We start from the raw sequence: 14,652 nt of genomic DNA on the forward strand, positions 1-14,652 counted from the left end.
CAAGTCCGTTTTTATCACGTTCATAGCGTTCATTCGTTTTAGGTTTAACATTTCGAAAATGTTATGTTGAGGTTTTGCCTAATATTACCACAACATTCTCAGCATGCAAATGTGTAGCTCCTTAAAGCATCAGAAAGCAGATTGGAATACATCCCCATTATGTTTCTCTCCAGATTTAATGACACTTCGCATTTGAAGGTGATATAAAGACACATGCCATTTTAATTGAATGAACATTTAATAACACAAACACAACCATATTTTTTTACATTTCATATCCTGACAATCTGCAAATTTGGGGTTTGAACCTGCAATGTTTGGTTCCTAAGCCAGGTCTTTTTTCCTCTGCGCCACAAGGGAAGCTCTCTTACATCTTATTTTTTCAGTATATAGCCATGGCAGTACGGTCCATCAGGAATTCCATGCTTCCTTTTTAGCCTTAACTAACACAGGGAAATACTGGTAACTGGGTTATTAACCATCATACTCTTTATATGCTGCGTACCCCTAGGCCCATATATAGACTATGAGTACTGATCCAGGATCACTTTTGCTTTTCAGATCATGAAAAATAAGACAGGAGGACCATATCAAGAACTTCAAAGTAGGAATTATATCGGGTACGTTTTTTTAAAAAGTTGAATATATTACATTTTTACGCAATGTTTTATTATCTACACTTATTCCATTTCTGATTTTATAAATCTGAAGAAATAAAGACATCCTCTCTTTTAGTGTTTTCTAATAGAAACATGGTTAAAGAATATGTGGGATTCAACCTGCAATCTTCAGCTCTGCAGTCAGATCATTAACCCACCGCCCTACCAGGGGATAACTGTGGTATTGCAGGGGGGGGGGGGGGGGGGGGGGTTCAGTCAAATAGTGTCAATCAGGAGAAAGAACACAATTTCTGATTCATTAAAATGTTCCCATCCTCTTCATATGCTGTGAGACTCAATACTATAACCTGTTACCTCACCCATGAGAGGTGCTGCTCTCCACTTCTCTCTCTCTCTCTCTCTCTCTCTTTCTCTCTCTCTCTCTCTCTCGTTGCGTTTTCACACCCGTTGAAAATGACATTCTCTCTGGGAGAACAGGGTTGAAAACACATCTCAGGCTGTCACCGAGGGAATTCAGCTAATGTGGGTCATATTGTTTCGTGTGTGTGTGTGGGACCAAACTAAGGAGACACAAACACACATACATGCATGCACACACAACTCCTCCAGCTCTTGCAGCTAACTGGGTAAAAACAGAGCACTCTAGCCAGGGAAAGACTTTGCCTTGGGACGGCAGGTGTGTTTTTATCCCACCTCTACCCCCTACCTCTCAGACCACCCCCTCGGCCCTAATAACAGCCTAATGATGCCTGTGTTTGCCATTGTTATAACAGCACTGAGGCACCATGCTTTATGGACTGCTCTAAAAATCAATCCCTCTCTTCCTTCCCCCAACCCCAGCCTGTTGGTCCATTAAGAGCAGTGAGACCACGGAGTGTGGTTCCCTTCTCCCGTCTCCTCTCTCCAGATTGCCTCACTGAGCCACCAGCCATGCACAGTAAATTACCCACACTCCTCTCCTCTCATGTGGACGATTGAGCCGGCATGCTCTGGCCCTGGGGCACACATTAACCTTATAAAGGAAAAGTAATAACGTCTGTGTCAGCTCACACACCATGGAATAACCATGGAAGAATTTATCTCCCTCCTCAAGACAGAGAGGCAGACAGACAGACAGCATCTTCCATCTCTCCTCAGCATATACAGGCTTTGATGGCCCAACCTTCACCATGTAATTTGGGGGAAATAGACCAATTTCAAGTTTCATTCCCATCAGCTCTCTCTCTCTCTCTCTCTCTCTGGTACAGTGCACATTTGCCCGCCTGTGGAAATATGGAAGGGTTTCACAGAGCAGGCTGGATGGAACAGAAGCATTTCTGGTTTGGGGAGCACATTTCTGGACGGAGCGAGCAGCTGAGTCTCTGGTCGTGGTTAATTAGAGGGGTTTGTGGGAAACCCTTCAGTCTGAATCCCCCTGAAACCACACATCCACCAGTTGGAACGGCCATACTGAATGGAATTCATTGTTCGGTTGCCAGAATGGAAGATTCTACCCACTAGAATCTGTCCTCTAAGGAGCTGTTATGAGCCTGACTTTGAGAAGGCCAATATGGGCAACAGTAGAGGGCGGGCCCCCGGAATAATAATGGGAGAGGGATGGAGTGGGAGTGGGAGGGTTTAGAATAAGAAATAAGCACTGTCTCTGAGACTGAGGGCTGGGTATGCTTGGCTGGGCGTTACAGTAGAATAAAGGGCAGGAAGTCTGTATTTAGGGTAGGAATTGGAGTGTGGAGTTTAGGGATAGTTAGTGTTGATATTAAAGGGGATAGTCTGATTTGGATGTCAGTAGGCCATCTCAACTGCCTGAAGTTGGAGTGTATTTATACAATTGGAGTGTAGTAACATTAGCGGGAGAGGATAGGGATGGATGTAACGACCTGACAAGGATTAGTTAGCTCACGAGTCCTTGACCACAACTGTCTGAACTTTGTCTTCCAAATAGTTCATGTTACAACCTCCTGGGGTAATAGTAAGTAAACACATCTGGTTTGAGGAGGCATGCAGACAGACAGTATAAACACATTCCATTTACAGACATACAGGAACATAGGCCTCAGAGAAGATCAACTGTGTGTGTGTGTGTGTGTGTGTGTGTGTGTGTGTGTGTGTGTGTGTGTGTGTGTGTGTGTGTGTGTGTGTGTGTGTGTGTGTGTGTGTGTGTGTGTGTGTGTGTGTGTGTGTGTGTGTGTGTCTTATGTGCCGTCACAATGTCAGGGTAATTGGGGTCCAGGTAAATATTTGTGTAGAGCCTCCTCAGCTTAAAAACACGGGGGAAACATGCTAACACTTTTTAGTGGCAGACAAAAATAATTGAAAAGGAGGAAGAGACTCCTGTAATAACGACGTGTCAAAAGATTTTCAGATTTCATGTGATGGAAAAGAGAGCATGACTTTACGACACCCCCCCCCCCCAAAAAAAATGCCTCAAACTTTCAAGGTGCACACAGTGTCAGAATCATTAAATCATGGTTGTTGTCCTATAAAGTTACTCAAATTGATTCCTCCAAACTTATCTTTGATTCGTTACAGGGGTATTGGGAACAGACTGGCGCAGTGAGCAGTGGGGTGCAGTGTTTAAAGCATCACCACTGTCTGCTGTAGTCTGGGAGGAGAGTAGGTATCGCGAAGAACTCTATGGGAGGTCAATTAGAAGTGCCCGACATGACTCCACGGGAATTCATTTCGGTAAAACAAATCTAACCGAATTTTCTGTGAATGACAGTAGGGCTGCAGTGCAAACCAGCATGCACTTAGTCTGACACCTGGACTTGATGTATGCGTGGCTAACTCCAACTTTCTTATAAATCATGAATCGATGTCAACGGAGGATTGTTGTGAAGGCTTGAGTTAAGCTGAGCATTTTTCAAGTCACGATTCAGCCCTCGGGCTATACTTGAAGTTGAACACAGTCGGGTTTGGTGTGTGTGTGTAATAATAATTATTTGGTGGGTGCTTATATTTGTCCTATTTCACACATATCAAGTGTGTATTAATACGCATGTGTGAATTGGAAATGTTTTTTTTGTATATACAGTGGGGTCTGGAATGATTGGCACCCTTGATAAAGATGAGCAAAAAAGACTGTATAAAATAGAGAATACAAATACTATATTGTATGCAACAACAAAAAAATACATTGTTATTCCCTTATACTAATACAATAGCTCAGAAAAATATAGTACAAAAAGATAGGGGTCAAAATGATTGGCACCCCTGTTTTCAATACTATGCCGTTTTCTAAAATGTTTCATGAGACTGGAGAACACATTGGGAGGGATCTGAGACCATTCCTCCATACAGAATCTTTCCAGATCCTTGATATCCTTTGTTTGTGCTTATGGACTGCCCTCTTCAATTCAAACCACAGGTTTTCAATGGGATTCTAGTCCGGAGACTGAGATGGCAGTTGCAAAATGTTTATTTTGTGATCAATTAAACATTTCTTTGTGGATTTTGATGTGTGCTTGGGGTTATTGTCTTGCTGGAAGATCCAGCTGTGGCCAAGTTTCAGGTTTTTGGCTAAAATATCCTGGTACTGGGTAAAGTTCATGATGCCATTAACCTTAACAAGGGCCCCAGGGCCAGTGGAAGCAAAATAGCCCCATAACATCAAAGATACACCACCATATTTTACAAGTAGGTATGAGGTATTTTCTGTATTGTTCTTTCGAAGGCCAAACTCACCTCTATTTTCTGTTTCATATGACAATAGCACCGGTCCCAATCCAAGTGCCAATGCCATTCAGCAAACTCCAGGCGGTTCTATGGTTGGAATGCCACGCATTGTGTCCCCTGGATACAGGAGGCTCAGCCTCTGCACTTCCTCAAACTCATTTTCCTGCGCATGCAGTAAGTCACTGCTCATTGGAGAAGGGATTTATACTGCAGCCAAGGCAACAATATGTACCAGCAGCAATATAAGGCTCCTCTGCCAAAGCAATGAGGCATTTTAATAGGATGAGCTGAGAGACTGTTCAGAGGAGCGTCTGCATGCCCGATCCTTCCACCCAAACTCTCACTAAGTTACAGCCGTTTGAAGTCTGGACTCAACAAAGATTTGGATGATTTAAGGTGAAAACGAAGGGTTAGATGTGTGGAGCTGGTGAGGGGGAGACAGGGGGGGAGACAGGGGGGGAGAAAGGGGGGGAGAAAGGGGAGCTGGATTCTTAAACATGGGATCATTATCTGGGCCTCCCGTGGAGAAGGGGAGAAAGAAGGGGAGAGGGGAGGGAGAGAGGGAGGGAGGGAGGGAGGGAGGGAGGGAGGGGAGGGAGGGAGGGAGAGTTCCACCACATGGCCACGCTACACCCACTCAAGGGAGTGGACTTCACTGTTAAACATTTCTTTGCCTCCTTGTCCCTGCCTTCTGCTCCCACTCTGTCTAATATGTCTAACACAGCAGAATCCCAGAGTGGTTTGTATCATCATGGTCCACTTGCCTCTGGACATAGGTCTGTCCTGCCCATATCATTAGAGAAGTGCCAGTTCCTTGAGAGATGCGCCCCTCCCCCTCCATCCACCCTCTCTTTACCCCCCCACACAGAGGAACACACTCAATCTGTCTGCTCTCATCTCATCAGTATTAAGTCACACATAGGCCAACGCAGGCACCTGCATCAGCCCCTGCCCCAGCCCCAGTCCCCCTAGTTAAAGCAACGTCTCCTACAATCACAATCACACAGTAACAGGGCCGACCCATCCTCGGTGAGATAGCTACCCCCTTTCTGGACCCCCCTCCTGATCTTCTCCAGATACACATATGCTGCAGATTGCATAAACCGGAACAGGAAGCATTATTTCACCCAATACATAAAACGACCCCCCCCCCCCCCCCCCCCCCCCCCCGAAATATGGGGCGTAATAAACCCCCAGGTTCCCAACAAGACAGAAAGGACATGAAGGATGCTTATTGCCTAATTTCCTGTAGCAAAGCTCCTTCCTCCCCCCCATCGTCATCTATGGCGGGAAAGGAACTATGCAGTGTGTCACTGCTGATAATGTTATGATGAGGGGGCCAAGTGAGGGGCACTGAAGAGAGGGAGGGAACTGAAGAGAGGGAGGGATCTGAAGAGAGGGAAGGAACTGAAGAGAGGGAGGGATCTGAAGAGGGGGAGAACGGAGGAATCTTCCCATGCAGCAACAGCAGCAGCTGACCCAGCTCAATCTTAGTCCCAGCTAATAAAGGGCATCCTCAGACAGACAGTCGTGACCCAGCCATGACCACAACAGACCCAGGAAGTCCCCATTAAACCATGTCTTAACTATTCATCTAACTCATGTGGGAAACGGAATAGAATTAGAGAAGAGTGGAAAACCAATAAAACATTGTCTTTCATGAATGTACTAGAGATGGAGGCATCTAGCCATCTATGTCAAACACTGCTTAAACCATATTATCAATATCATCACGATGGCAGGGAATTATAATGGGAAGGAATCCACAGTATCAAATAGTTCATTGTATATTTAAAAAAAAAAAAAAGTTTCTCCTTGAATTGACTTTCGCTCACTTCCAACTCCAATATGTGAAAGTATCAGCTTGGCTCAGTGTGTCTCCTCACTCTTGGTTCTGCTCCGCTGCCAGCCTCAGACTCAGTCGGCTCCATTAAGAAGCAGTTGATGTCATTGGCTGCCTGGCATTGCCACCGAGGCCATCTGCTGTCCAGCTGAAGAGAAGAGCTACCATCACCAGCTGCAGCGTCAGGCAGGGCCCCAGAGGGAGAAGTGTGGCCCCTCACCAGGCAGAGCCCCAGAGGGAGAAGTGTGGCCCCTCACCAGGCAGAGCAGGCAGAGCCCTAGAGGGAGAAATGTGGCCCCTCACCAGGCAGGGCAGGCAGGGTCCCAGAAGGGAGGTGTGTCCCCTCACCAGGTAGAAAGAGGGACAGATTTCTGACTCTCCCTATCTTACAACTCCATCAATCCCAAAACAAGATGAGGTCACATTTCATCAGGAACTTTTGACCCCAATGGAATCCACACATTCCACTTTACACCTCTTCACTAACCCCTATGCCTTGTCAACCCGGACCTTCAACTGAATGATGGTGACTAAACCAATATGAACCCAAAAACGTAAACATACATTGGCTTGCGAAAGTATTCATCCCCCTTGGCATTTTTCCTATTTTGTTGCCTCACAGCCTGGAATTAAAATATATTTTGGGGGGGTTTTTATCATTTGATTTACACAACATGCCTACCACTTTGAAGATGCAAAATATTTTTTATTGTGAAACAAACAAGAAATAACACAAAAAAACAGACAACTTGAGCGTGCATAACTATTCAACCTCCCAAAGCCAATACTTTGTAGAGCCACCTTTTGCAGCAATTACAGCTGCAAGTATCTTGGGGTATGTCTCTATAATCTTGGCACATCTAGCCACTGGGATTTATACCCATTCTTCAAGGCAAAACTGCTCCAGCTCCTTCAAGTCGGATGGGTTCCACTGGTGTACAGCAATCTTTAAGTCATACCACAGATTCTCAATTGGATTGAGGTCTGGGCTTTGACTAGGCCATTCCAAGACATTTAAATGTGTCCCCTTAAACCACTCGAGTGTTGCTTTAGCAGTATGCATAGGGTCATTGTCCTGCTGGAAGGTGAACCTCCGTCCCAGTCTCAAATCTCTGGAAGACTGAAACAGGTTTCCCTCAAGAATTTCACTGTATTAATCGCCATTCATCATTCCTTCAATTCTGACCAGTTTCCCAGTCCCTGCCGATGAAAAACATCCCCACAGCATGATGCTGCCTCCACCATGCTTCACTGTGGGGATGATATTCTCAGGGTGATGAGAGGTGTTGGGTTTGTGCCAGGCATAGCGTTTTCCTTGATGGCCAAAAAGCTCAATTTTTGTCTCATCAGACCAGAGTACCTTCTAACATATGTTTGGGGAGTCTCCCACACGCCTTTTGGTGAACACCAAATGTGTTTGCTTATTTTTTTCTTTAAGCAATGGCTTTTTTCTGGCCACTCTTCCGTAAAGCCCAGCTCTGTGGAATGTACGGTTAAAGTGGTCCTATGGACAGATGCTCCAATCTCCGCTGTGGAGCTTTGCAGCTCCTTCAGGGTTATCTTTGGTCTCTTTGTTGCCTCTCTGATGAATGCCCTCCTTGCCTGGTCTGTGAATTTTGGTGGGCAGCCCTCTCTTGGCAGGTTTGTTGTGGTTCCAGATTCTTTCAAAAAAATTATAATGGATTTAATGGTGCTTAGTGGGATGTTCAAAGTTTCTGATATTTTTTTATAACCCAACCCTGATGTGTACTTCTCCACAACTTTGTCCCTGACCTGTTGGAGAGCTCCTTGGTCTTCATTGTGCCACTTGCTTGGTGGTGCCCCTTGTTTAGTGGTGTTGCAGACTCTGGGGCCTTTCGGGAACAGGTGTATATATACTGAGATCATGTGACACTTAGATTGCACACATGTGGGCTGTATTAAACTAATTATGTGACTTCTGAAGGTAATTGGTTGCACCAGATCTTATTTAGGGGCTTCAAAGCAAAGGGGGTGAATATATATGCACGCACCACTTTTCCATTTTACTTTTTTAAACAAGTTATTTTGTTCATTTCACTTCACCAATTTGAATTATTTCGTGTATGCCCATCACATGAAATCCAAATAAAAATATTTAAATTACAGGTTGTAATGCAACAAAATAGGAAAAATGCCAAGGGGGATGAATACTTTTGCAAGGCACTGTAATCCCCATCTCGCATTTCATGACTTTCCCTACATGAGCTTAAACAGGAACCTGCACCCAGCCGGCTTCCTCCTCAAAAACACCTAAACATCTTGTAGTCGGGATGGCACATCTCTGTTCATCATCACTCCATCAGTTTGCATGTACTACTGTTCACACTGATACAGGCCTGTCTGTCTGCAACGTGCCTGGCTCTGTCTCAATGGACTCATTACCAGGCCTAGCCTTATTAACAGAGGAAACAGACAGACAACAATAGAGTCATTATGTATTACAAGCCACTACCAGGCACTGTAGGACAACAGCTGACAAATGTAAACACAAATCATACTAGTCTAGTCAAGAGGCGCACTAAACTGCATATGTGCAATTGATTTTGCAGACCTGTATTCTATACATGAAATCCGAAGCTCAATTAAAGTATTGCAGCAAAATCTAATTTCTTCAATTCCCAATTCATCAAACCCTGAGTAAGGTTTTACTGTACTTCTCAATAAGAAAATAGCTCTTCCATCTGCAGGTGTCTCTCTCTCTCATCACACAAGGCCATGGCCAACATCATAGGGGTCCAGCTCCCATTCTTCCCCAGTGAGGTGATGCCTCAGTGCCTCGGTGCCTCGGGGCTGGGCTAGCAGTGGAGCTGGAGCCCCTGGAGCTCTCTGTGAGCTGAAGGGATGATTAGCCTTTCCTCTGGAGAGAGAGAGAGAGAGAGAGGGAGAGAGAGAAAAAGAGAGAAAGAGAGGGAGAAAGAGAAAGAGAGGGAGAAAAAGAGAGGGAGAAAGAGAGAGGGAGACAGAGACAGAGAAAGAGCGAGAGAGGCCAGCCTTGCCTCGGGCTATTGTTTGGACACAGTTCCTCTCACGCTGCATTGGCCACAGACAGGGCGTGGCTGGGGGAGGCCAGGCAGGGAGTTAGGAGGGTGGGGGAGGAGAGGGAGGTTCTGGCTCGGCACAGGGCATACTTTCTCTGTGGAGAGGGAACAGGAAGGCGGGTGGTCCCAGGAGAGAAGGGGGAGAGAGGGGGTGAGGAGGTGGGGCTTTCCCCTGCAGTTCTGCAGCTCTGTTCCCAGCCTTTAGTTCTACTGCTCCAGAGCACCATGAGGTAATGAGAGAGCTGGAGCCTCTACCAAACTCAGGCCAGATGGTGAGAACTAGTCTTCCTCACAGGGCTCTGTAGGCAGCATAAACTAACATCGTTTCACTTCTCTCATCTGCAGAGAAAAGTTGAGTATAAATGACTTTGCATTAAGAAGTGTTGGAGGTTATTCCCTTTCAAACTGACTACAGCAGCCGGTAAAAGTCAACAGTCCTCTCCATGCTTCAGTAGGGTGCAGAGAGTATCGCTTGTCCTTCATTCCAACTACATCACTAACGCCACAATTGAACCTTTAACACTAAAATTCGGACCATTTCTCAGGCCCACCAAGAACTGTCTCAGATCAGATTAAAACCTGAACAATGCTTCAAACTCAAAGTGAAATCCCCAATCCCTCACTCCAACCTTGACCATGACCGACACCCCCTGTGGCAGGTGTAACATACAGCCCATATTACAGCTATTTCCCCTCGTATTCAGCACAATCCAGCCTGTTATAAGTCAGATGTATTCTCCCCCTGTTGGAACAGAATTGTCTCTCTGACTACCTGAAGGCTGCCTTCTTTACGGCTGCGTCTTCGCCGCTTTATGGAGTCGAATTGGCAGATTCCCATGAGTCTGTGATGAGTGCACGCTCACCCAGTGTCTGCAGGATGCTGATGATCAGACAGCCACAACTACATATTTTGTAATAGGCTTACAGTGCATTGATTTTAGGAGGACAGAAATGTTTTCATTCTGGTCCCGTTAGGGGCGACTGTAATGTATTTCATTTGTCGCTGGAACATCAGCATCGTTTAGGAATGCTAAACAGATCACAGACATCCAAGTGATGGATTAAGTATAGTGGCCAATCGTGCCGAGGGGTCATCACCCCCATGATGAATACATTAGTGTCAGCACCTGGAATAGGCAGGTCATTTGTTACATTCAAGCAGCACAGTGGATGCAGCCTCCTACTGTAGATAGATACTCCTGTATTACCAGGGGTGGTACAAAGTGCAACACACCAGCACAGAACAGGCCGATTCTCACATAGGCTTATTTATTTATGCAAATTCACTACGAGTCAGATCACGAACACACTGGCTTTGCTCCCTCTGGGCACCGACGTCAATTCAACGTCTACTCCACGTTGGTTCAACGTTATTTCATTGAAACGACGTTGAGTCAACCAGTGTGTTCCCAGTGGAGCTACTTCTAAGGGGGTTGAAAGTTCGGGAACTAGTTTTCGTCACAGGGCATCACGGCTGGTGAGTGGTGATTTAATCTTGTGTCAATGCCAGCCAGTGGTTGGTTTTAAAAGGGCAGATTCCAAGGGCAAGGAAGCAGATTGAGCTATCGTTTTTATAGCCTTACTGGACATCTGTCAGTGATGTTATTGAGGTCCCACAGAGGTGAAACTCTGTAGAAATTCCTGGCATTTCTGCACAGTAGAATATATTTACAGGAGTCAGCCCGTGCATACTAACAAGTCTTGTCTGTTCGCTAGCCTTGATCCGGCTCAGGGCAGGACTAACAAACAGACTAACAAATACCCAGACATGGAGAAGGAAACACCTCACGAACTCTTAATCTCTTAATCCACTGAGTGCTGAAGCTGATTTATCAGATAGCTCTTCTGACGAAGTGGTGAAATTTGACTAAGAGGATAAATCGGAGAAATCTAAGTCTCACACATGAACAATCTTAAGCCTCATCTTGTAAGATGTCCTTAAACAAAGACAGTATAAGTGTTCAGCTTTGTGGGCCCCTCTCTTTCCAGGGTGAGAGTATTTAACCGAGTTCCTTTCCCAAGATGCAGTGGGGCAAGAGGTACGTGTGTATCTGTTTCGGTTTTGCCTAATCAGCCTCACATACCTCCAGTCACCTGACTGGCTGCCCTGCCGCCCGCCCTGCCAGGGAACAGGAAGCATGACACCACTGCCTTGATGCAGAGGAATGTGAGAATGCAGAACTAAGGCTCCCTGTTAACACTGCATGACTGCAAGGGAGGGAGGGAGGGAGGGAGGGAGGGAGGGAGGGAGGGAGGGAGGGAGGGAGGGACACTCTGAACCCAACCGCAGACTGTCTCCCACAGTCCCAGTGTATTGCAGTGGCCCTCAGATAGCATCCACTTAGTGTGGGAATGCTGACATGTTAGTGGCACCTGTTCAAACAGAGAGTTTGAAACCAAGCAAGCAGAGCAAGCTTGGGGGAGCTGGTGGATATTTCGCACTGACCAGTCGACTCTGTGCTGTGCTTTAAACCCTGCGGGCCAACCATCTCCAGCTGAGATCACCTGCTGCTCTGCTCAACACCATCTGCCCAACACACAGAGAGAACCATCAGAAAGACAGAGCCACCTACGACGCATCACAGAGCCACCAGCCCAAAAGCTCCTGTTCCCCTCCCTGGCATATCTAAGCTCAGTCGGAAACCGAACAACAGCCTGAGGTTACGAGGAAGGAGTGTCAGTCCCTTCCTCTCTGATGTCAGCTGACAACCACACAGCCTACGCCAACCGAGACATCCCTACTTACAAACTGGCATTGACATACAGTACCTGTCAAAAGTTTGAACACACCTACTCAAAAGAATTATATAAAAATATTTGAAATTCTTCAAAGTAGCCACCCATTGCCTTGATGACAGCTTTGCATACTCTTGGCATTCTCTCAACCAACTTCATGAGGTAGTCACCTGGAATGCCTTTCAATTATCAGGTGTGCCTTGTTAAAAGTTAATTAGTGGAATATCTTTCCTTCTTTTTTTTATGCGTTTGAGCCAACTGAAAGTAATCGGCTCACGGTTTACGTTGCAATGTCTATTTTTCAGATCCTTTCAGAATAATTATCAGTATTGCATTTTGTATAGAAATTGTATCTATTGTGACAAGGTAGGGTTGGTATACAGAACATAACCTTATTTGGTAAAAGACCAAGTCCATATTATGGCAAGAACAGCTCAAATAAGCAAAGAGAAACGATAGTCCATCGTTACTTGAAGACATGAAGGTCAGTCAATCCGGAAAATTTCAAGAACTTTTAAAGTTTTTTTTAAGTGCAGTCACAAAAACCATCAAGCGCTATGATGAAACTGCCTCTCATGAGGACCGCCACAGGAAAGGAAGAGTCACCTCTGCTGCAGAGGATAAGTTCATTAGAGTTACCAGCCTCAGAAATGGGCAATTAACTGCACCTCAGATTTCAGCCCAAATAAATGCTTCACAGAGTTCAAGTAACAGACACATCTCAACATCAACTGTTCAGAGGAGACTGTGTGAATCAGGCCTTCATGGTCGAATTGCTGCAAAGAAACCACTACTAAAGGACACCAATAATAAGAAGAGACTTGCTTGGGCCAAGAAACACGAGCTATGGACATTAGACCGGTGGAAATCTGTCCTTTGGTCTGATGAGTCCCAATTTTAGATTTTTGGTTCCGTGTCTTTGTGAGACGCAGAGTAGATGAACGGATGATCTCTGCATGTGTGGTTCCCACCGGGAAGCATGGAGGAGGAGGTGTGATGATGTGGAGGTGCTTTGCTGGTGACACTGTCTGCGATTAATTTAGAATTCAAGGCACACTTAACCAGCATGGCAACTACAGCATTCTGCAGCGTTATGCCATCCCATCTGGTTTACGCTTAGTGGGATGGCCCTCCAGGCTGTGTAAGGGCGATTTGACCAAGAAGGAGAGTGATGGAGTGCTGCATCAGACGACCTGGCCTCCACAATCACCCAACCTCAACCCAATTGAGATGGTTTGGGATGAGTTGGACCTCAGGGCAAAGGAAAATAAGCCAACAAGTGCTCAGCATATGTGGGAACTCCTTCAAGTCTGTTGGAAAAGCATTCCAGGTGAAGCTGGTTGAGAGAATGCCAAGAGTGTGCAAAGCTGTCATCAAGGCAAAGGTGGCTACTTTGAAGAATTTAGTTTAACACTGTTTTGATTACTACATGATTCCATATGTGTTATTTCATAGTTTTGATGTCATCACTGTTATTCTACAATGTAGAATAAAGAAAAACCCTTGAATGAGTAGGTGTGTCCAAACTTTTGACTGGTACTGTAGCTGACATCCACAATTGCCCGCTCTCAGTGGAACTATAAATAAGATAAGGCAGTAGCAGACTCACAAACCACTACATCCTACTGTCATGAATCCCATCACACACAGCTCAGCGAACACACAGGCTCTGAAACACCACCACACTTATATCCTATAGGCTCCACTACATCTATGAGCAAACTTTAAGAGACACTGCCTAGTGCATGTTATGACGTGAATGAAGCAACATGAGTACGACTGTCCAGATCACCCTGATCAACCATGTGCTCACTGCTCTCACACTTCTCCCCTTCATGGCTGTGGCGCAAGACTCATGCCGGAGCGTCTGGTAGCAACTGTCTTCTCTCCCGGCTAACACAGACAGAGAGAGAAAGAGCCAACGATGGGGAGCCGGAGCCAGGGGGAGCGTAGCCCCAGAGAAACCCACAGGGACTCCACCGCTGCCTGGGAAAGCACACCAGGAGTAGACTTGCCCTGGTTCCATTCTCCCACTTCCCTAACCCTATCAGGCTGCTGTGAGTTATCCCGCGGAGGAATAAGTTAGCGGAGGAACAGCGGAATGAGATTAGTCATCTAGACGCCCAGTTGTGCGTTACCACACACACACACACACACACACACACACACACACCACACACACACACTCAGTGAGTGTAACTCACCCTGGTAGCGGAGGCTGTCATGGTCATGGTGGTTGTGCTGGTGATGCTGGTGGTTGTTCTCCAGGGGCGAGGGGGGGCTGCTGGCCCCCAGCTCTGCCAGTCTACGGCTGGTGGCCGACAGCTCTGAGCGCAGGTTGGTCACCTCCTGACTGGCAGACTGGATGGCCCCATCGATCCTCTGAGCCAGCTGCTTGTTGTCTTCCATCATTTTAAGGATTTTCCCCTGAGGACCAAACCCACACAGAGCAGCATGGTGTCAAGTGGAGCATTGGGGGATGAAGAGACTGAGACCCTCTCCCCCTCTTCTTCTCCTACTCCTCCTCCTCCTCCTCTTCCTCTTCCCTCACAGTTTACTTCACACATAAAAATGCCAGCAGCCAGTTCCTCTTCTCTCCCCTCCGTTCAGCCAGAGGAGAGATGCCGTGTCTACCTGTTACTGCATACAGTCAGTATCCTCCTGTCCCTAACCAGTAGACTGTTTCTGTGTGACTATGTGTGTTTTGCCAAAGAAAGAA

The 14,652-nt window shown here is 46.2% G+C and overlaps 1 protein-coding gene across 3 annotated transcripts in view; it reads right to left on the bottom strand.

Moving 5' to 3' along the window:
• LOC106582810 (kazrin) overlaps positions 1 to 14,652 on the bottom strand; it is a 168,342-nt gene that overhangs the window by 73,409 nt on the left and 80,281 nt on the right. For all 3 annotated transcript variants that reach the window (XR_001323388.3, XM_014166262.3, XM_014166261.3), the window contains exon 3: positions 14,138 to 14,360. Coding sequence is in view for 2 of the 3 variants with exons in the window: in XM_014166262.3 (XP_014021737.1) it covers positions 14,138 to 14,360 (223 nt within the window). In the remaining variant the exon portion in view is untranslated. The remainder of the gene's footprint in view (positions 1 to 14,137; positions 14,361 to 14,652) is intronic.

Source organism: Salmo salar, chromosome 22, assembly GCF_965601325.2.
Source record: "Salmo salar chromosome 22, fSalSal1, whole genome shotgun sequence".
Classification (NCBI taxonomy): domain Eukaryota; kingdom Metazoa; phylum Chordata; class Actinopteri; order Salmoniformes; family Salmonidae; genus Salmo; species Salmo salar.